The sequence below is a fragment of the Telopea speciosissima genome, chromosome 5 (genome assembly GCF_018873765.1).
Source record: "Telopea speciosissima isolate NSW1024214 ecotype Mountain lineage chromosome 5, Tspe_v1, whole genome shotgun sequence".
NCBI lineage: Eukaryota > Viridiplantae > Streptophyta > Magnoliopsida > Proteales > Proteaceae > Telopea > Telopea speciosissima.
Genome location: NC_057920.1, coordinates 44,170,368 through 44,194,226, shown reverse-complemented (window position 1 = coordinate 44,194,226; position 23,859 = coordinate 44,170,368). Strand labels below are relative to the sequence as shown.

General features: G+C 41.5%; 1 protein-coding gene across 1 annotated transcript in view; it reads left to right on the top strand.

Annotated features, from left to right (window-relative positions):
• The first annotated feature begins 6,585 nt into the window (after nucleotides 1-6,585).
• The window catches only part of LOC122662039 (nucleotide-sugar uncharacterized transporter 2-like), a 51,908-nt gene continuing 34,634 nt past the window's right edge, over nucleotides 6,586-23,859 (top strand). The window contains exon 1 of the mRNA XM_043857591.1: nucleotides 6,586-6,899. Within this exon, the coding sequence (XP_043713526.1) occupies nucleotides 6,809-6,899 (91 nt within the window). The 5' untranslated portion in view covers nucleotides 6,586-6,808. The remainder of the gene's footprint in view (nucleotides 6,900-23,859) is intronic.

Sequence of the window (23,859 nt, the reverse complement as noted above, 5' to 3'; positions counted from 1 at the left end):
GAGAGCCGGGAACCTTTCGAGCAAGTAGACCTTAGCCATGGTGAGTGGATATGTTTCATTCATGTGGGTGTAATGCTGCTAAATACTGTAAAGATAATTAAATGCTCTTCTTTCTTTTAAATTGCTTTGGAATTATGAAACCAATGATGTAAATGTGGAATGATCGTGTTATGATTAAATTGCTGCATTATGATGAATTGCATGATATTAAACTGCTAGACCAGATGCCGTAGTCAGCTTGAAAATGAATAGTATGGTGTGTCATAGTATGGGCTACGGGAGCACTGTACACTTCATACTTGAAAATAGGGAGTGTGGTAGCCTGTAGAATGGAATGCGGTTGACACCACTCAACTCATACTTACCATGTAGATCATCTGGTTAGGTCAAACATACCCTTATGCTACAACCCTTACCAATAGGGGTGCACGTGTTAGGTGATCATGGCCTCCTAAAAGCCGAGGAGGGCAGAATCTGGGATACATTACCATGGTTATCTTGGGGTCTGCCAAGGGAGGGAGTCGGTGTTCCTAGACTAGCGCAGGTTCAATTCACAATGATTGAGGCCAAAACCAAAGTGATGATAGGAAGAAGCGGAGGTTCTCGCCCGAGTCATTGACAAGTAGCATATACCTAGTGACTTAGTTGTGTTGCTAGGTGGACTAGCATAATAAAATTGAATCTAAGCATATAGACTCATGATGTTGTGTTGCATCTGCATGCATGATTTATCATTTACTTGCTGGGCTCGTTGGAGCTCATCCCTCGGGAAATATTTCTTTTAGATGATTTTATAGGTGGATGTCTCCCTGAATGGGAGAATCATTTCGGACAGGATGGTGATAGTGATTGTGACGTTTTTGGTGTGGACCCCGACGGAGGTGATCCCTCTGATGCAGGTGCATAGAGTTGGCTTGGAGGAATTGATCTTAGGAGCGGCTGTCCTTATTTTGATGTCTCTTGGAGCATTCTTTTTTGTGGATAGCCTGATGGCATTTCTTTTTGTAAAGCTTATAGATGCATGTTTTGTTAACTTTATAATTCTGATGTAAAGCTTAGTAAATATCATGTATGTAATACAAGTACAGTCAGGTTTTGTGGTCTACTTTAGAACAATGTATTTTGGAAACCTTGATGTATAAAACTTTGCTTTCTGCTGCACTCTGATTTTACAATGGTATATTGTGTATGCTTGTGTGTGTTTGTGAGTGGCATTTGCTTCTAGATCCTGGAGATTTAACGGATGTGGTTTGACATCCGGGTCACCCTCTCAATCCTCCTAGGGGTAGTTTGGGGTGTGACAGAGCTTGGTTTCAAAGCGAGAAGCTCTCTAAGCTCACAAAATGGCGGAAATAGGATAATAAGCAGACAGGAACTAAAGAAGTAAAAATCTTGAGATAGTAGACAAACTAGAAGTAAAGAAAACAAAAATCCTTTAGTGAACATACAAACAAGAATGTAGATGAACATAATAGGGAAACTGATTAGATTCATAAGTTGAAGTACATAAGATAGAAGAGGGGGCTTAAAGCCATTACAACAAAGCAAAACAAAATTGGAAGTACTACCCAAAATACATCAGAAGAAAATAAGAAAAGTACAACTAGTAAGTTTGAAGAACAGAAACAAACAGAAAGCAAAGTCCTAGACCTCTAGTATGGTTAAAGTAAAGCTACTCCTATGCTGGATCATGAGGTCGCTGGGGTGGATGTGAGTCAAAATGAGCGCGAACATCCTAGAAGTCCAATCTCTGCTCCATGATGCTCATCGTACCACCCAGAGCATAACTTCCATAACCGCACGGTTGCATTCATTAAGGTTCGATAGGGAAACTGCCCACCAGAGGAAGCTTTATGGGAGCGTGAGGAGGAAATGAATATTAAATATCCTCAGCTTTTTGAACCACAAGGAATGTCAATTTTGAGGATGAAATTTCTGTTAGGTGGGGAGAAATGTCATACCTGCCCCAATCTGACTTAGATTTTTGCTTAAAGAACAGGGATCAGCAGCCACCCACACCAATGACCTGTGGTGTATCACCCCAGTGGTTACAATCAACAGGGAGCCCCCACTGATGACATCCACCATGCCTGTGAGAAGATGGGTAGCAACACCATGTAGCTGCTCAGTCCATTACCTGTAGTACAACACAGAACACATGTCATTCTCTCTCCTGAGTATTTGGAGGGTTACGCCCTTAAATATATGTTCCTTGTATGTGTGGTGGGGTGTTGGGAAAGTGCCATGTGGAAAGACAATCCTCTGTGGAAACCACAAGCAAAACACAATAGTGTTGTATTCTCTAGATGATGCACTGGACGATTGGCCCAAAGCTCTAGTGAATCGTCCAGTGCTGCCAAAACCTGCATTTTCTCATTCCAGGATTGTGGGAGCTACACCTACTGCCTTCAAAAACCTCCAATAGATACTTTGGAATTTTAGGAACCAAATCCCCTCTTGGAATCCATGTGGGCCCCACCTATGTAGCTAAACTAGGTCAAAATTACCTTAAAAATGCATTTACACTGTAGGGCTGCTTTGCCAAACAGGCCTTAGTTTTATAGAAATTATAAATAGGGACCCAACCCATTTCAAGTCATTTTTACTGTTCAAAACCGTGGAGAGAAGGAAAGGAAGAGAGAGAGAAGAAGAAGAATGAGAGGGAAAAGGGGGGGGGGGGTTTACACCTAGCAGTCCTTGGCCGAATCCCTCGACAATCCAAGGTAAACTCCTCCAACCTTAGAACTACCCTCTAACCATGAATCTAATCTGGTTCTCTGAATTTGAACCCATGACCAGAGCCTATATGGCTATCTCTGTAGGAACTCCTATGAGATTACTGTCTGGAGCTTCAAGATTGCTTAGATCTTACATGCATGGTTAGTTTTAGGGGGTTTTATATGAGATTAAACTGCCTTAGCTTACTATTTCATGCATTCTAAGTTCCAGCCATGCATCTAGCTTAACTTCATGTTTGATCATGCATGCAAACCTATGATAGTTAGCTAAATGCATAGATCCTTGCATGGATGGAGTGATTTGCATTCTAGGGCCTGTGATTGTAGTTAAAATACATGTGCATGCTTGCTGATGTGTGTGCATGTGAGTTTTGAATAGTTGCATGTTCAATCTCAGCCTTGCTGGCTTGAATTGTCTGAACCCAACCATCAACCAATTGGTAAACACAATTTGGAAATCCCTAAGACCATTGCATGAGCTTAATCCTAGGCTATGCTACTCCCAGAACTCATCCCCAATTGAATAAGGGAGGAAACCAGATGCCAAAAACAAGATTTGAGCAAGAAACTCGTGTTCTACAGGCACTAGAGCATGCACTGGACGTTTGGTCCAAACATCCAGTGAATCGTCCAGTGCTGCTGATTGATGTCCACTTTGATTCTAGCCTATTTGATTTGCATCTGCACGCCTTGGACTGTGTTGGGGGCACAAAAATTACCCTAAAAACATACCCCAACTATCCTTGCTGGTAACCATGTCTTGGAGGTGCCAGTGGACCCAAAAAGGGGGTCAAAACCAGCACTGTAAACCAAGCCAGACCTAGAATAGAACCATGCTACTCTTCCCATAATTGCTGAACAATGTTGAGTAAACCTTACCCAAACTCTAATCCAAACCTGGAACTCTAAGACCCTTTTTAGACAATATTTGATATGTTCTAATGGTCCGATCAACTTAACTCATAACCCCGAACACGAGGTGTTGTGTCACACACCGATTGGGACTGAGCTGGCCAAAGGACAAGCGGGATTGACACAAGGTGAATGGAATTACACCATGGGTGTAGGTGTAACATGACCAATGAGTCATGATAACAACAACAACATTATTTATTGTTTTACTTATTAAATTGCTTTATATTCTTATTGATTCTGATACGTATTTGATGGCTATTGGAATTAAATGTTAATGTTATATTTGTGGAAATGCTAGATTAGATGCCGTAGTCGGCTTGGAAATGAGGTATGTGGTAGCCCGTAGAATGGGATGCGGTTGACACCATCCGACTCATACTATGCCATATAGAATGCATATGGCTAGAGTATCATCACTCGTGCTACGAACCCTTGCCAACAGGGGTGAAGGTGTTGGATGTCTGTGACAGAACCTATGTCAAAAAGAAAAAGGAAAAGCAAAGAAACATGTTACACCGAAATGATGATTATTTGGCTGAATGCCAGAGAAAGAAAAATGTTATACCGAAATGGTGAAAGGTGATATCACAGACAAATCCTAGAGGGTTGGTCGGGCTGAGCATGGAGAGCATGCTGGAGCTGGCTGGTCTTCTTCGACAACTTAATGGGTGCATCACGGGAAGGGGTTAAAAGCATGCACCAGGGATACATGTATTGGGGATTGTAGTAGTACCTTTATTTGACTTAGCTTGGTTGCTAGGTGGATTAATTAATATAAATGAATCTCATGCATATAGACTCATGGTTGTGCTTGCATATGCATGCATGGTTTATATTTCATTCACGGGCTCGGTGGAGCTCACATTTGTGCAAACTCTCTTTTTAGATGATATTGCAGGTGGATATTTCGATGGCTGGGAGACTCGTTTTGAGGCAGAGGCTGATGGTGATTATGAATATTTGGGTGTGGACCCCAAGGGAGGTTATCCCTCTTGTGTGGGTGATCAGGGTGACCCTTGAGAATGATCTTTGAGGGATGAACAACATACTTTTTTAACCTTTAGGGAATCTTTTGGGTAGATAGGATGTACTAACTCTCCCTTCTTTTGTATAGCTTACTTGGGCTTCTATTTACTGGCCCTCTTTTGTATACTTGTAAAGCTGTGGTTAGAATGGTATTGGCTGTATAAACAAGTTGTGACAGGGGAAATAGAAACAACGAGATGTAAACACTTAAATCTTTAATGATATGCTTCAGTTTCCACTGCACTCTGTATTTATCTGTCCATTACTTGTGGGTGTGTGTGTTTGTGAGTTATATTAACTACTTCTGGATCCTAGTGATTTGGTGGATATTGTTATATAATTCGCGTCACTTGCCCAATCCTCCTAGGGGGTGGTTTTGGGTGTGACAAAAGAGGCTCATGAGGATTTCTATAAACGAAGAACGGAAGAGGAAAGAGAAGAAGGTAGAGAGAGAGTTGCAGAAATGGGCTGAAATAGTGGGCGTTTATGTAATATTGGAGTATCACACTACATGGAATTTTGGGGTTTAAATGAATATATTAAGGCTGATGTCATCACTTAACAACATTTTTTTACAAAATGGGTAAGGTTGATAGAATCTTTCGATTTTAGGGGAGGGGAGAGTCATTATTCAATATGTGGGGGAAGGGACTATCATTAAAGCATAATCGAGGGGAGGGGATAATAATTTTCTCATGATTCAAGTTTCGTATTTTAAAATCATTTAGTTGAACGGTTTGGTTTCGATTTGTACTCCGAAGCATGCTAAATCAAACCTAATTGAATCGTTTAACACCCTTAAGACTTATCGTCAGTGTTTTAAGAATTAAGAATTGGATTAGTGAATCGGCCATATTAGTCATAATCGATCTTGATTCCCCCCGATCCGATAGGATGCATGCCCAAAAACTAGGGGTGCAAGTTTGGCCCTGTTTGCCTGAACCTGCTTTGAGCTCGAACAGGGCATGGGCTGAGATACCTAGCCTTGAGGGTGGGTTTTCAGGGTTGGAAATTTCTGACCCTGAGTCAGGATTGGGTCAGACTAAGGTTGAGGCCTCGGGCTAAGCCCGACCTGGCCCAACCCAACCCTTTTATAAGTTAAACTATAAAATATGGGAAAAATATCTCTACTTGGTAGTGTTTCTTATGCCCTCTCACAGGGCACCATGAGATGACGCCTCTGCCTCCAGGGTAGATAAAGGTGTGCTCACCTATTGCCCAGACGTTTGTGTAGACCATATGACAAAGTATAGATCTCTTGCTCATAAAATAGGGCACCATGCTCACCTATCTGCTCATTCTTCTCACCGTAGTTTTAAGTGTTTATGAAGGCATGACAGATGAGAATTTGGTTGCAAAAAAATCAATTTGCTCTTTGATTTTTACTAGGATAAACCGATAAACCCGTATTTTTGCTCCCATACTTTTACAGAGCAACCGTATTAAACACACGTATTGTTTGATTGCCGTACATGTTTTATTGAAATAGATTTTTGAAACCATACTATTATCGTATGAGTCGATTAATTGTCTTACGTGTTTGTTCCGTAATATTGCCATACCCGAACTTACTAACTATGACTACTGAAACCATTCCAAGTCGGCCTCGTGACACAGTGACACCCCTTGAGGGCATACAGTCCAGGTTGTCGACCTTATTGCAATATTCTTTCAAAATCATTGGATTAGAATTAAATGTGGGACCCACTAACGAGTTTTGATATGATCTGACGTAAGAATGTAAGATAAAGGTGGGCTCAAATGAGAAAGGGGGTACCGTTGGAGATTCGCTTTATTGGCTTCTTTCGGTTCGTAGTGACCGAGTTCACACTTCCAAGCATCCCACTCAACTGTCGGCGGGGTGTTAGCGTAACCGTGATTGTCTCTCATCAATCTCTCCGCCATGTCATTGCTTTCCGACAATTTAGTTTCTGTCCTCCATCACCGCTCTCTTTGTCCCTCGCTAGACAAACCACGCTTCTTCTTTGTGTGTTCTAACAGTACTGTTTTGGCCTTTGGGGTTCTATGAACTGCCACTGGTTCTGCATTTCTCTCTCTCTCTCTATCTATTGTGGGTCTTTTGCATTGATGCTTTTAAAAGGTTGGAGGAAATCTAAAGAGTGATAGGGATGCTGTGTAGCCGGAAGATGTTTAATTTTTTTATTAGGAAGGATATGAGGAAGATACTCAAGCGGAAAGACAGTGATGCTGGGGAGCGTGGTATATTTACTTCCTTTTGTTCTTTCCAGTGGCATTCTCATTATTATTTTTGTATTAACTTTTATTTTCTTTTGGATTTCGAATTTTGCTTCGTGGGTTTCCAGCTTCATGTAATATATCTTTTTCTTCTTCCTTTCTTGGTTTTTGTTGTTTTTATTTTTGAATGTAGCTTGAGAATTATAGAGATGAGCTTCTTCCCCATTAAATATCATAATTAATTTTTCTGCTCTGTTTCTTCTGCATTTGTGTCCTTTTAGTTGGGTAGGGTTTCTGGGCTTACAGTTTCATTCTCAAATACAATTGGGAATTAGGGGAAAAGAGAAGAAACGGAAAAAAAAGAGGGAAGTCTTTTGAATTAAAGCTATATTTTCCCATTTACTTTGGGAGCTTCTTGTTAGTCTTTTACTTCTTACTTTTCTGTTTGGTTAACTTTCTTCTAGGAGTGACGTTATGGGCACTACTACTTTCTGCATTGAATTTTGAGCTGGCTCCGTTTGTTTGCAAGGGAAATTAAAGGGAAGGGAAGAGGGAAATTTTCAAACCTATGAAAGAAACTTTTGTAATTATTACCCCACATGTTTATGTCATTAACTCCAAATTATTCTTTATTTGGTTATTAAATTTCACTTTACTTTGCCTCCAAATTCCTTGAATTAAAAAAGTATAATAAAATCACATCTAAAATGTGTTATTCCTAAATATAGTAAGAAATTTAAGTAATTTATAATCATATTAGATAATGATTACAAAAACTTTCTATTTAGGTTTGAAAAATTTCACTTCCCTTCCCTTTAATTCCCCTTGCAACCAAATGGAGCAGATATGAGTCCCTTTTTTGGAGAACAGGGAGACTTTACCTCTCTCTCAGAAGTTTATGAGTGTCTTAAATATTGAGATTTGGAGTAGTTATTACCTTAATGTTCATTCATCGAAGTAAATTATTGTTGCATGTCAATTTTCCTAGCTGAGGATTTTAGAAAAGTTATATCCTTCTTTTGAGTGAAAAAAAATATTCAATATTCATCCGCATGCCCAACAAAAGAAGAAAAAAGAAAGAAATTTTGGCATCAGTGGTACTTATGTCCTCTATTATATATTAGTCTATCGTTTTTATTCAATCAATCTTCAGATCGGATTTCTTGACTAATTTAGTTTTCTAAGTTTTGTAGGATGTGCTCAAATGTGCCTTTATAAAGAAAAAGTTGTTCATGAATTTTTGTTTTTGAAGATTGGTTAGTGGTCAGATCAATTGTTTCAAAGATGGTCTGGCATTTTATACTACTACATAACTATTTTTTGGTGCAAAAGGATTTTAGGGGGTGAGGGGAGGGGAGAAAAGAGGAAACATTGATGAGAAGAAGAAGAAGAAACATTGCATTGTAAGTTTACAATCACAATATTTAGACAGTCGTCAAACAGGGTTTAGGAACCTGACATAAGCGTGGTCTTTAGTGGACTGTAATTTCAGCTTCTTGTTCATGGTTTGAGTTCATCAATTGTAGAGTTAGTTATCTCAGTAGATTTTAAATGACTTTTATATTGCACTAAGCGTTTTAGGCACCAAAATTGCAATATTCAAGAATCATATTATTTTTTGGGGTAAAATTTTATGTGTTTCTATCTCCCCAATTGGAATCTCAAGTCCTGGAATATGTTCCTTGAAATGGTTATATAATCTGGTCTGCTCATATTTGTCTCACTTTATTCTTCATGTCTCTAGGATTTAGAAGTTATTTATCTTATCCCAGGGCTTGATGAGTCCAAGTTGACATCTTTCCCTCCTAGGTATTGCGATTTGAGATTCAGAGAAACCAAGTTATCCCTATGTGTCAACTGTCTTGGTTGAATTCAGTCCACTTGACTAGTCATCTTTATGTCCCTTTGGACTACCAGCCATTTTACTTCAAGTATTATCAACTGATGTAGGGGAAACCCTAGGGACTAGGGATCCTACAAGGCTGGTTGGGTAGGTTAGACTTAAGGTATTGTCCTAAGGAAAAGTTATGAAGACAGACTGGCAGCAGCATATAAAGATGATTAACATGAAGTAAAACAGGTTATAAAAGAGTAATAAACAATCAAAATCCTAATTAGAGGCAGCAACATAACAAGAAAAAGCATGGGGAAACATGGGGATAGGGACATGGCACCTAAACACTTAATTGAGGGCAATTAGGTTCAAAGTTCTGAAAATAATTAGTGCTATGATTAAAACCCTAAAATGCAGCCACTAAATGTTAGGACTGCAAGCTAATTAATGCAAGCAGTCCCTAAATCAGTGGGTTAATTAATAAGTCATAAACAGGGGAATAATAGACACAATAGAAACTGTGGGGATTGGGGATGGTATTCATGCAATAAAAAAAAAAGGAAATTGAAGTGCATTCAATGCCCAAAAGTAATGTGCTGTTAAGAGATTAATATAAACTGGGAAAAGGGGCAGAATTAAAATTCGGGGGGGGGGTGTGTGATGTGGAACCAAGGGTGTACTCAAGGAAGAAAAAGAAGAAGGTTGCTGCCTACCTTGGCAGGCAGCCACGATTTTGAGTCTCAACTGCTGCTGGTGTAACACTGTTCACATGGTACTGTTCTTGTGAACAGTGCTGTTCTATTGGGTTGTTATGTTTTAATTTTTGAGTCATGTAATAAACCAAAGAATCGGCTGGTTCAATTGGCCTAGTTTAAGTTATGGTCAGCCCTGTGGTCTAAGTTGTCTAGGATATTTACTTTCTAATTTCGTGTTAGTTGTTAGTTTCTATTTTCATAATTAGTAGGTGATTAAAATTAGTAGTCACATCAATTAGAAGCTGATTGTGTTTTGTAATTTTGTAATCCAAGTCAAGGATCAAAATTAGAAGTTTTTAATTTAGGATTTTCTAATTCTGTTCCCTTGCCTTTTCTCTCTTTATGACAGTCAATAAATACAACCCAAGAGGCCTAACAGGCCATGATTTCTATCCTCTAAAATACTTCTGCTTGCATGTTGCTTCACTAAAGCTATTTTCATGGTGTTCGATCCTTGGTGATGGGGCTGGTGTTTGATCCAAGCTGACTCCTTGCGGTGGGAAGCGCAGGAGGTTACTCTTCAGTCCTTGTTCTCTTTTTGTTTCAAGTTCTCAAGCCATTAGAAGCTTCATCCCTTCAACCGAGCTGTTCTGCTGTTGCTCAAACTTTCATTCTTAGGTTACTTTCCATAGAAAGTAGCTAAGCCATGAAAGCTTCGTACCTCATGGATATTGGTTGGCTCTGGCCACTCAACAATGGCTCGCACTTTCTCAGGATCAGTACATACTCCTTGTGTTGGTACAACAAATCCTAAGAAAATGACTTGATCACTCATAAAGGTGCACTTCTTGAGATTGACATAAAGCTTTTCTCTTTGAAGTACTTGAAAGATTTGTCGCAAGTGATCTAAATGGGAAGACGGGGTTTTACTATAGATGAGGGTGTCATCGAAGTAAACCACTAAGAACTTGCCATTGAATGGTTGCAATACCTGATTCATTACTATCATGAAAGTGCTAGGTGCATTGGTTAAACCAAAAGGCATAACTAACCATTCGAAAAGGTCATCTTTCGTTTTGATGGCTTTCTTCCATTCGTCCCCAGGTCTAACCCAAATTTGGTGATACCCGCTTTTGAGATCAATCTTAGAAAAGATCGATGAGCAAGCCATCATGTCTAACATGTCATCAAGTCTAGGTATAGGGAATCTATGCTTGACAATAATGTTATTGATGGCTCTGCTATCAATGTACATACACCAAGTGCCATCCTTCTTTGGCATTAGCAAGGCAGGTACCGCACAGGGGCTAAGACTCTCCTTAATGAATCCCTTCTGAAGTAATTCATCTACTTGACGCTTAACTTCAATGTGTTCTTTGGGATTTATACGGTAATGGGGCAGAGTTAGCAAACAGGGCCTGGTCGTGATGGAACACTGGTAGCTCGACCCAGACGGGGTATGTGGGTCCCACAGGAGAAAGTTAGTTTTCAGCCAATACTACTCAAATAAAACATTAGTTCTATATATATAATAACAGTTTCTTACCTATGATCTGGCCTAAGGGATTGATAGGTTTTGTATGCACTCTTCCTAGCATACCTCGCATGCAAAACTTATGTGCGGGGTTCCGCTAGGTTCCTTAGATTCAATAATGGCCAATTGGGCTGGCTCTTCAATATCCTCCATTGATGAATCGAGGAATTGGTCCGAATCCACAACCGATACAACCTACAACATAGAGGCATACATGATTGCTGAACTTGAACTTGAAAGTACACAAATTTAGTGAGACCGAATTTAAAGGTGGGTCTCACACTCCCCCATCCTTAAAAGAAAATTTCGTCATCGAAATTGGCATACCTGATATGCCGAAAAGGTGAGGATATCTTTCCTGCATTGAGTCTTCTCGCTCCCAAGATGCTTCATTAGAGGAGTGATTACTCTATCTAACCTTAACATATGAGATGGTACGGTTCCTTAGGTTATGCTCCTTCTTATCAAGGATTTCCTCAGGTACCTCTTCATATGTCAGATCAGCAACAAGTTCAGTAGGCTGTTGAGTCAGAAGATGTGTTGAGTTTGGTATGTATTGTCTCAACACGGAGACATGCAAGACATCATGAACACCTGAGGTTTAGAGGAATTTCATTGGTATTCTCCGCTGTCTGATCATTTACTATGGGATTAGAAGTAGAGGTTGCATTACCAAGTCCTTAGGTGTTCATCCGTTGGCAAGCGTTCGGGTGAGATCCCTCCATAATTGATCAGCAGAGAAAAGGATTAAACTATTAGCTCTTGCAACAATAGTTTGATATGCATCAATAACAATAAAGTATAGATGCAATAATATGTATTTGGGTTAAGCAACAACATACACTAGAATGCCCTATCTAAGGCATTGGACTTGGTCCGCCCATCGATTTAGTATGCTTCCAATGCGGGTAGTATGGAATTGAAGGTATTCCACCCTTCGCTCAATGACATTGATGTCCCTAGTCATCAAGTTTCGGTTATGCCACATGTGGGATTGAAGATATCTTCGATCGTTGATCATCAATCCAAGCTTACAATTTAATTCATCAATGTTGTCATCATTGTAATGATATTATTCGATTTGTCTTAATGTGTATCTCATTCTTGTGTTATGGTGGCGTATCGAGCCGTCATTCCCGACTGCTATAAAAAACATTGCAATATGATACAAGTTAAAAATTTTCTTAAACATAAAAGCAAGATGGTTATTTGAATCATACATCAATTTAAATATAAACACATACATTATATACTCAAATATTTAAATCACTTTTATACATTTATAGTAGTTCTCATCATAAAAAAATATGTAAATCTACTGTTTGACCCAATGGATGAAGGTGTATGTCATTGGGTCGTGTTCTAGCAAGTTGGGATACCTTTCTTGGGCTCAGAAAAGGTACCAGTCGGAGGGCACCGGATTAAGGTAAAAATCTCAAAATTACCTACCGGTCGACCGGTAGGCGTTACAGTAGCTTTATAAATAAGAATCGGGTTTCACTTAAAACATTTCAAATGTTTGGCTCTCCCTCTCAACACTCCCTAGCTCTCTCAAGAACTTACCTAAAGGTCTTCTAACACACTTGGGGGCATCCTAAGACAAGATCTAGTCTTCCAATCTACAAGTAAGTGATCCAAACTCCTAATCTCTCAAATCTCATCCCTTCTCATAAACATAAGTTAGTTCTCTTATCTTTTCCTAAGTTCTGGGGTAATGTAAAAATCTTTTTGGTACTTCTTATACATTTCTTCTATTCCTTGTTTTTGTTTACCCATTTCATGCATATAATACTACCCTCCTCTCTTTCTTTCTTATTTTCATAATTCCTGCCCACTTTTATGTTCTGTATTCTTGCAATACACCAACTGTGCACAACTAGTGTTTGTAAAAACGTCCAAATGGTCTTTTTATCATTATAGCTTGTTTACCTTGGAATCTAACATACTCCTAATGTTTTTAATACTACTCTCTTATCTTTCTTTTCCATTACCTTCTTCTTTACTGATTTTCTCTTATCTATAAGCTATTCACCTAATTATGTACTAGATTGTGCAAGTCATGTGTTAGTGAAAATGTTTGTATGGTTTTTCTTAGTTAATTTCTTGTCCATCTTGAAACTTTAAACTTTTCTAAGCTTCCTAAGACTCTCTAAGTGTCCCTTTGTATGTATTTGATTATACTTCCCTAAACTCTACGTCTCCTATATGATCTAATATTCCTATTTTTTTTTTTAACATAGTCGTTGTCCTAATCTTTTTCCTTTCTAATTTTTTTTGCAGCCTTTCTATTGCTATGGCTGCAGCTCGAGGTCGCAGGGGAGGTCGAGGTGGTAGGGGAAGAGGTCTTCCCCCAATGGGCCCAGACTTCGACCATTTCTGGTTCCAAAATGCACTTGCTGAGGAGCAATTCGCAGACTACTTGATGGACCTGCCTATTGAGCATGAAAGAGGAATTAATGTAGAAGACTTGGCTTCTTCCAAGGTCCAAGAGAGGTTTGAGATTTTGGGATGGCTCCCAATGTTACAACCTAACACTGCATGTTACCCTCGCCTAGTGCGACATTTTTACTGTAACATGACCTACAGGCATGAGGGGGAGGATGACTTTGTTATCTAGAGTTATGTGAAGGGGCATCGTTTCTCCTTCAACATCGCCCAACTTGCTCAGATGCTAGGGATTTCAGCTGAAGGAGAGAGGAGGTATCGTCCTCTAAGAATTGAAGTGGGGGAATTTCTTTCTGAAGTAGAGAGTGAGATTATCTTTTTGATTCTCACAGATGGAAATTCCTATGAAAAGGTGAAGTCCGAGTTGGAATATGTGCCTTCAGCTCGAGTTCTTTCTAGGATTTATGGGCACAATGTAGTTCCCAAGGTAGGACATCGTACCGAGATCTCTCTCATCCAGGTCTTTGCTACCTTTTCCCTATACGTGGGGTATCCTATGTGCTTGCCCTATCTCATTATGCGGGTAATGGCTAACCGTAGTGACAACCCCGGAGATGGAAACATGCCATATGGGAGGCTTCTTACAAGGATATTCATGCATTGGGGAGTAAGCCTTCAGCTTGAGGAGACTTTGCTTCACAAGACATTGAATTTAGATCGCATTTCTTTGCGTAAGATGAGCATGCTAGCTATGCCATACTCCCTAGTGTTGATACAGGGTGCCCCAGGAGTTGAGGTACTGATGGAGGTCGAGAAGAACATAGAGGGGGCACAGACTGGAGTTGCTTTGAGAGGTTCCCGGGCAGCAAAGCGGGGTCGCTCCACTACAGGCAACCAACCCACTTTTGGTCATGTGGGTGGTTCTTCTTCCTACGCTGTCCCTCCTATTCCAGAGGATGCCACTACTTGGGGACAGCTCTTTAAGCATCTTGATTCTCTGGAGAGGACTGTGGAGTAGGGTTTTGCTCAGCTTAGCGGGCGAGTGGGTGCAGTAGAGACTTAGCTAACTCAGTGGGCGTCTCACTTCTTAGGGCAGGCATTACCACCAGCACCACAGTAGAGATGGTATAATGGTTACCTTTTGGTTTAGTTTTAGCTTTTCAGTTTCTTTACTTGTAAGGACTATGTACTCCTTTCTTTGTTTACTTGAAAAGGATGTAACCCAACAGCATTCATTGCTGTAATTTTGTAAACCAAACTCTCAGCTTATATATATAAAAGTTTATGACTTTTCTTATCGCATTGTGTTCTGGATTCTAGGTTTCTCTTTCAAGTTTATGTTTCCTTGCTATTTTCACACATCCTTTCTTACTTCTATATAATTAAAGTGTTTTTAGTTGAAATTTTTACTTCAGCCTAAAGTAGACTCACCTTCAGGTTAATGAGTCTAAGATGCTGCTGTATTGTTAATTAGACTGTAAATAGGAGTAGAGCACGAATGCTCTGATACCACTCAATTGTCACACCCCGGCCTAGTGGATAAGGGCATGGTGTGACTGGATGCCAACTGACATCCACACAACTACCAGGATCGCAAGTATAGTACTCGCATTCACAATTATAACGATACAGGAATCAAAATGCAGCTGCAGAGAACAATATAATAATAATAGCAGTTGTAGGAGAGAGTTTAAGTGATAAGCGTATTATACTTTCTCCTACTACTGCTATTATTATTATTATTATTATTGTTCTCTTCCGATCAACTGGAAATCTATCTGCCTTTCCAAATCCGAGAGAGGTCTTGGCATCCGCCGCATCCGTGACTCCAACACGGCTGGGATTCTGAAACTTATGTGGAAAATCTGCACTAAGCATGACTCCATTTGGGTTCAATGGGTCTATTCTCAACTACTAAAAAACAACTCCATCTGACTGTCTCCTCCCCCAAGGACTTCTCCTGGATCTGGTGCAAAATTCTCCTCCTTCGCCCTCTGGCTCTTTCAGCCATTTCATCCTCCATATCTGATGGGTCCTCCACCTCCTTATGGCTCCATCTCTGGTACCCCATTGGAGTTCTCTATAACCACTTTGGACCTAGGGAAATCTACTCCTCCAGGATAGCAAAATCTGCCCCTCTTTCTTCCATCATTTCCAATGGCAATTGGTCCCCCCCTCCCCCCTCCCCCCTTCCCCCACCCCTCTCCTCGATCTGGGCCTCCCTCCCCCCTTCCCCCTTCCGCCCCTGGTCTTGCGGACAAGGTTTGTTGGCTTCCCTCTAACAATGGCCTCTTTAGCTTTAAATCGGCCTGGAACCTGGTTAGACCTCAAGCTCCTCCTGTCCTTTGGCACAAGTTAGTCTGGTTCAAAGGCCACATTCCCCGCCACAACTTCCTTGCCTGAAGAACCCTTAACCATTGCCTCCTAACCTAAGCCTTCCTTTCCCATCGAAGAATCCCTGTACCTCCCGCTTGCATTTTCTGTTGGAATGGCTCCGAGGACATTGACCACCTTTTTTTCGCCTGTCCTTTCACTTCCACCATCTGGAAAAAAGCTTTGTCGTTCATCCGGTTCGCAGCAGGAGTATTCTACCATTTGCTAGAGAGGGGCTTTGGATGGTCATGACTTTCCTGGGCTGCTCTACCTGCGACGTCATCGGTAAGCTTATGTTCGGCGCTACCCTTTATCACATTTGGATGGAGAGGAACCTTAGAAGATGGACTCCCAAATCTTGTTCATTTGACCTGATTTGGAAAGCCATCTCTTGGGAGGTTAGTCTTTTGTCCCACAAGGCTTTTTTAGATTCCCCAAGGAACAGACATATTGTTGTATCCTGGGACCTTGATAGTGCTCTGTTACGCCCAATTCCCCCCCTTTAACAGGGAGAGGGGCTTTCCCCCCCCCCTTTTCTTCCCCTTTGTACATTCCTTCCCCCCTTTTTTCTCCCTCTCGCCCCCCTCGGGCTTTGGTAATATAATTTTTTATTCATAAAAAAAAAAAACTTGCATTTACACTATACAACTTCTCAAAAGTAAAGACAAGCTCAAAGGTTGTAAAAGCCACTCTATGCTTTTCTATAACAAAAATAATGTATAAACACAAAAGAAACATAGCCTAGTCCATTAGGCCACATCACAGAAATACGAACGCATTGCACACTCACGAAGCATCATGTACTTCGAGTTCCTGTACCGCATAACCATCATCGGTGCGGAAGTCCAAAGCAGCAACCGCTCCCATCCTTGGTTCCTCACAACCAGTCATACTATGATTACTATCTGAAAAAGGAAATATCTGCGGGGATGAGCTCCATGAGCTCAGCGAGGGAAAACATACAAACTGATGCAAATAGTCCATTATGCATGTCTTAAATCTAAGCATGCAACTAACAACAGATCTAGGTTTCATGAGGTTAAATGCTACTGTAACAAGTATGATAATCTCAGTTCCAGAATCATCCCTTTTGGACCCTAAGAATACCACTTTGCTACGATGGAAACCTGCCAGTACCGGAATTACGCATCGGTCCCGGCAAACCCCCAATGTTAACCCTACTATACATCCCATTCGGAAAGTACACATCGGACCTAGGAGACAGACAAATGGCATTCCGGAATCATCCCTTCGGACCTACCATGGGTTATCCAACACCTCACCCCTGTTGGCAAGGGTCGTAGCATTGGGTTTATGAAAGCCTAACTATATGCATTTTCTAACATGAATGTCATATGATTTAATGGTAAGGAGTAAAACAGATTAGTTCCATTATCATTTGTCAATCTCATCATTCATAAATCACCATATATTATGCATATGCATTATGGAATGCAACCTAATATCATGCGTACAACTAATGCAAAAGAAAAACTATAAATATACATGAACGTAATTCTAATATGATGAATGAACAGGTGCAACAAGCATAAATAGGAAAAACAACAATAAACACTCAAAAATTAAGGTCAATTCCACTTACCTTGAGTTGGAGAGTGAGCCAAACAAAAGAAGGTCCAACCTATAATTAAACCTCACCAACAACAGACTACAACCTAATATAAATAGTACATAACATGGATTAGCTCATGGAATAAACCCATACCAAAGCCCTAAGCATTTAAGACAAAAACAGAGGTAGCAGGGGAGGATCGGATAGAGGCTGTCCCCTGGGACCGGTTAACCGGTTGGAGGGCTACACCTCCATCCGGTGCGTCTTACAGTGTAGTGGTTTAGGTTTCTCTTTTATGGATCTTGCCATGCACAACCTCAAAACACAAAATTGGCTTAGGGAGGATGAAGAGCATACCAATTGGGCCAATCCAACCCAATTGCATATTGGATTTAGGATCTTTAACATAAAAAACACCAACTCTTAAGGTTTGGATTGCTTGAGTTATAAACTCAGCAGAGAACTGATTAAGAGCCTACCTTAAGGAGATTAACAAGGAGGGAGTAGTAGCAACCCAACAGATCGTTTGATCTCCAAACCTTCTCTCTCCAATAGCTAAGTTCTCCAATTCTCCCTCTTTTCTCTACTTCTTCTCTAGAGCAGAATTCGGTTCTTATTTTGAGTTAAAATGAATCCTAAAACTAAGTATTACTTATATAGTAAAGGCTAGTAAGGTCTGTTTGGTTTGGCTAAACTAGAATTGGTGTAGTTAATGTGATTCTCTAAACTAATTAAAAGACAATTAACCCCTTAAAAACTTATAGTTTAGTCCCGGGATTGATGTCCTGCGACATAATTGAGAATCCGGTCGTGATAAAACACGGGCAGCTCGACCTAGACGGGGTATGTGGGTCCCACAGGAGAAAGTTTAGTTTTCAGCTAATACTATGCAAATAAAACATTAGTTATATATATATATATATATAATAACAGTTTCTTACTTATGATCCGACCTAAGAGATTGATAGGTTTTGTATGCACTCCTCCCAGCATACCTCGTATGCAAAACTTATGTGCGGGGTTCCGCCAGGTTCCTCAGATTCGATAATGGCCAATTGGGCTGGCTTTCAATACCCTCCATTGACGAATCAAGGGGATTGGTCCGAATCCACAAGCGATACAACCCACAACATGGAGGCATACATGGTTGCTGAACTTGAACCTGAATGTACACAAGTTTAGTGAGATCGAATTTAGAGGTGGGTCTCACATTAATGACCCGGGAAGGCTCTGCAAGAAACCGCATCACCACCGCCGTAGATAGTCAGCATTGGGTTGAAGTAGTTGATGTGGTAATTCGGGTCTGTTGTCCCATCGTACGGTACGAAGTTGGGTGGTTTGAACCCGAGCGGCAACGTGGCACTCATAATTTTTGTCGAGAATGGATGATCCCCTGGGAGAGAATGCCCGGGTAACAATGTTGGCTTGTCAAGGCTCCTAAAACTTGCATCGAGGTCTTGTATTCTCCTTTCGAGGTCTTGATTTGTCAGTCTGCTGGATACAATGATTTTCTGACTCGGTCTACCGCTTCATCCGTGCGTCTTCCGGTGAACGTTTGGAAGATTGTGCGAGGTATGATTCTCTTCAAGTCCTCGAAGTTGTAACCCATTCGACTGCCTACTCTGGCTCTCTGCATGCTGCTCTCTTAAGGAAGATCTCTTTGCCTTGATTGGTGCCATAGTTGAGGCACGAGCCCCACGTTCTTTTGGATGAGTCTGTGCTAATGGGGAGCATGTAGGGAGTGTCCCCGTCCGAACAGTGGGAACCATCGTCTCATGGTGGGACGGCTGCAAAGATCCCGCTCGTCTTTCTAACCTTCGAACCAAAGGTGTGGTTTGCACTGAAGGTATTTGAGGATTTTGGGCCGGAGGCGGTATTTGTTGTGCGGGTGCCACGAAAGGCGGCATAGGGACCCTACCAGGACCCACTTGCTTAACAATGTCTCTGAGAAAGGCATTGGTTTGCAAGACTTGGAGTCGGAGATCCTGGACCTGCACATTAGTGGTCGGAGCGTTAGGGTCCAGTGTCTCTGGTATCACTATGGCTGGAATGGGTGGTGGCGGTGGAAGCCCTCCTATCGCCAGCTCAACATGTCTACCCACTAGGTTGTCAGGAGTTGGTGCTATGGGCTCCTTAGCCGGATTCTCCTGGTTTGCTTGTCGCTCCACCCGTGAGGCTAATCTCTCGGAACGGCTGGTTTGGCCAGCGTTTCCCTTGGGAGGATGTCTGCTAGGCCTGGCTGCGAGTTTTGTGTTGTCTCAACCGTTGGTAGAGAATAATTAAGTGGGTTAGATTAGAAGTATCGTTCCCACAAACGGCGCCAATCTGTTGTGTTAAGAAACTTCCAGTGGGCCCTCCAAGGATGGGGACCTGGACAAAATAACAAATAGGCAAGGGAGATAAGTACTGATGGGGTACCGGCAGGGGACTCTCTGATGCCTTAGTTAGGTCTCTTTTGCAAATAGATGAAATAGTAGGAGTTTCAAGAAAATTGATCCTCTTGCATGGGGTGTTACCTTCCCATTTATAGGGTTGGTTCCCTTTGATTGATGTGGTAACGTAAAGGTCTTGATTTGACCAATGATGGAGCCCCCCTATCGTCAGGCGGTGGAGTGTTCCTGTTTATCAGGTTATGGAGAATCCCTATCTGATAAGGCCTCCTATATGTCTGGGAGCCGTGTTTGGTGAGTATCAATAAATGCCCATTAATGCCGTTGCGGCATGGGAGAAGGTTTTCTTTGCAGGATAACCCTACTTAGTGCGTGATGATGTGCCAAGGCCTTTATGGAGTAACCCTACTTAGTGGGTGATGATGTGCCAAAGCCTTTGTGGAGTAACCATACATAGTGGAAGACGTTGTGCCAAGGCACGTAGACTTGTCCTAGAGAGGCTAGCTGAACCCAGAGGCGTGTTACCTTCCTTTCGCTTCCCTGGGTGGATCATTGGACCGTCCTTGCGGGTGTGATGCGGGTAAGGCCGACCTGGTAGGCCCGACCAAACACCTTTGTCGATGCCACGTGTCGCACCAGTATTGGGTGGCCATTATATGGTATAACAGGTGTCATCCGGGTCATAGTCCTCGTGGTCTTGTCCTCAAACAAAAAGATTTCTGTTGGGACATTCTCTTGCAACGTGTCCAAATCCTTGGCATTTGAAACACTGGAGCTGACCACTTTTCATGGGAGCTGCTCCCAAGATGCATTTACCCTTGTTATTGTTGTCAATTTGATGCTGTGGGTTAACAGAGGCCTTTGGAAATTAGGTGCATTTGGGAGGGGCCTTCGGAAGCTAGGTCCCCCAGCCTGGAAGCTCTTCTTTTGAGGAAAAGTCCTCCTTGATGGTTCAATTTCAAGAGCTCTTCGAAAGGCATGAGGGACATCTCGCACCAAGTGAGGTGCCATCTGTGACCGGATGTCGGAATTAAGTCCAGTGAGGAATCTGGAGAGTGTTTGCTCAACATCCTCACGAGTACGGCTCCTAATTTTCAATTCATTGAACTTGCCCATGTACTCAGTTACAAACAACTTCCCTTGTTTCAGGGTGTTCATATGATTTAACAGTTGTAGCCTATAGGTGGTAGGCAAGAACTCCCTTTTGAACTTCTCTTACATCTGCAAGTGGTCATTAGCTCAAGTCCTAAACTGTTCTGTTGGTACTCTAATTCTGTCCTGAAGTCTTGGGCAGCTCTGGCAAGCTTGATTTTAGTGAACATGAAGCGAACTTCCTCGGACATCTCATAGAAACCGAAGTATGGGTCCATTTGCTTAATCCAATCTAATAGGACTTTAGCATCAATGTGATCGTCATAAGAAGGTGCCTCTACCTTGACCATTTTCCTAACATAGAAACCCCTATTATAATGATCAAAACCATAATCATCCCCAGATGGTGTGGGATACGTCGGGCCATATTGTCCACATGGCCCACGACCTCTACCACTACCCCTATTACGTCCATTGCCTAGGAAGTTATCCCTTATTGTATCATGACCATCAGAGTGGTTGTCATAATTGTCCAAATCAGGTTGGGGAATCTCATTCCTAGGTCCATTGCCTTGGACATTACGGCCTTGCTTCCCATCCATGGCTGCAAGCCTTGTTGTGATGGTTTGGATGTTAGCAGCTTGTGCTGCCAGTTCTTTCCTACTGGCAACTAGCTCTGCATTGGTAGCTCTTAGCAGCTCTTGGTTAGCTTGGAGAGCCTTCAGGTCTCCTTACTTTGTTGGAGTAATTTAGTCCACTGATCAGGTGAAATTGAGGTGGTAGGAGAGTCCATCATGTCTTGATACACTTTACCACTACGGGTGGACATGCAAAGGGGTAACTTAAAGACACTTAGACTCACAACCAGCAGCAACTAGATACCTAAACCTAGGCTCTGATATCGAGATTGATGTAGGGGACACCCTAGGGACTAGGGTCCTATAAGGCTGGTTGGGTAGGTTAGACTAAAGGTAATGTCCCCGGGAAAGTTATGAAGATAGACTGGCAGCAGCATATAAGGATGATTAACATGAAGTAAAACAGGTTATAAAAGAGTAATAAGCAATCAACATCCTAATTAAGAGGCAGCAACATTACAAGAAAAACCATGGACAAACATGGGGATAGGGACATGACAGCAAAACACTTAATTGAGTGCAATTAGGTTCAAAGTTCTAAAAAATAATTAGTGCTATGATTAAAACCCTAACATGCAGCCACTAAATGATAGGACAGCAAGCTAATCAATGCAAGCAGTCCCTAAACTAATGGGTTAATTAATAATAGTCATAAACAGGGGAATAATAGGCACAACAGAAATTGTGGGGATTGGAGAAGGTATTCATGAAATAAAAAAGGAAATTGAAGTGCATTCGATGCCCCAAAGTAAGTGCTGTTAAGAGATTAATATAAACTGGGAAAAAGGGGCAGAATTAAAATTCGTGGGGGGGGGGGGGGGATTTAGTGTCCACAGTAGCAGAGAAGTAAATAAGAAAGGAGAAGAAAAGAAGAGAAGAGGAGAGAAGAGAAGAGAAGAGAAGAGAAGCTTACCTGGCCGAATGATAGAGAGAGGTAGAAGAAGAAGAGTACCACAATGGGGGGGGGGGGGGGGGGAAGCAGTCCACAGTAGAGAGAAGAGAGAGCAGCCGAGCTTTCCTTCTTTTAATTTCAATTCCATTCAATAATGATCCATCGTGGGGTTTTACAAGGCTTTATAAGACACTTAACCCTAAACAGAATAATCCATCCTAATTGGAATAAAATACTAAGTAAAAAGTAAAAGTAAAAATAAAACATAACAAAAGTGAAAATACCCATGGGTTGATCGGTGGGTCGACCCATCGAACCAAATAGTCCAACTAAACCCAAATAAACTAAATAAAGAACCAAATAGACCAAATAAACCTAAATAAACTAAATACAAATTAAACTGCACTCCATCTAATGTCGGACAGGAATGAAGGTTCAACCAGTCCCAAAACAGGATCTGAAATCAGGGAAAAGGTTCAGCTCGATGGGGTTAAGGTCGTAGTTGTCACGGCGTCTAGGTGACCCAAGGCGTTGGAGAGGGTCCAAAATCAAGTCGGCACCAACTAGGTGATCAAGTCGTCCAAGTCGACCAAGGTGCCTGGACGCCTAGGCTACGCCTTGACAACTAGTACTTGAGGTTGGGTTGGTTTGGTGGATTAATGGGTAAGTCTAGGTTAGGGTTAAGGTGAGGGAATAGGTCTGGTCAGTAGGAGGTAAAAGGGACTAAGAATACAAATCTGCAGCAGGCTATTGTCTCTGCCAATTTGATCTGCAGGCTGGGAAAATAGGGCTTAATGGAGTTTTAGGGAGATTTGTTGTAAAAGTAAATCTGCTGGGTAGAATATGAAACAAGGATCGAGTAGAGGTCTTAGAGGGGGGAAGGTTTGCTGAAAACTTGAAGAAAAATGACTGGATAGTGTAGGAGGGAGAGGGAATGGAATTAGAAGGTTAGGCTCAAAAATAGAAAGTAACCTGAGAATAGTAGGTTTGGCAGCAGCAGAGCAGCTCGGTTGAAGAGATGAGGCTTCTAATGGCTTGAGAACTTGAAGGGGATGAAGAACGTAGCAGTAGTTGAATATCAAAATCGTGGGTTGCTTGCCTTCCTGGGTTGCTTTTATAAACTGAAATAAAGAGAGCAAGAATTCAAAATTGGAAAGTCTCAAAATTAGAAACTTCCAATTTTGGGACTTTCTTGAGTTATAAGACACTACCAGCCCAATTAAATAGAGGCTGATGTGAGACTCACTATTCTAATAACAACTTAAATAAATAAAAGACTCAACTAAACTATGGGACCACCACTTAAATTAGACTAGCTGAACCAACCGGTTCACTGATTCACTACAAGACTCAACAAATAAAACATAAAACAACCCAGTGGAATCGTGGGCTACTGCTGGACTGTAGCCTACTCAAAATCGTGGCTGGCTGCCAAGGTAGGCAGCAGCCTTCTTCTTTTTCTTCCTTGAGTACACCCTTGGTTTTGCATCACCATCAAACCAAACAAGACCTCCATCGATCCAAGTAAGCAAGTAGGGGCTGGAATCTCGATCCAAGTAAACCAAGGGCTGAAATCAG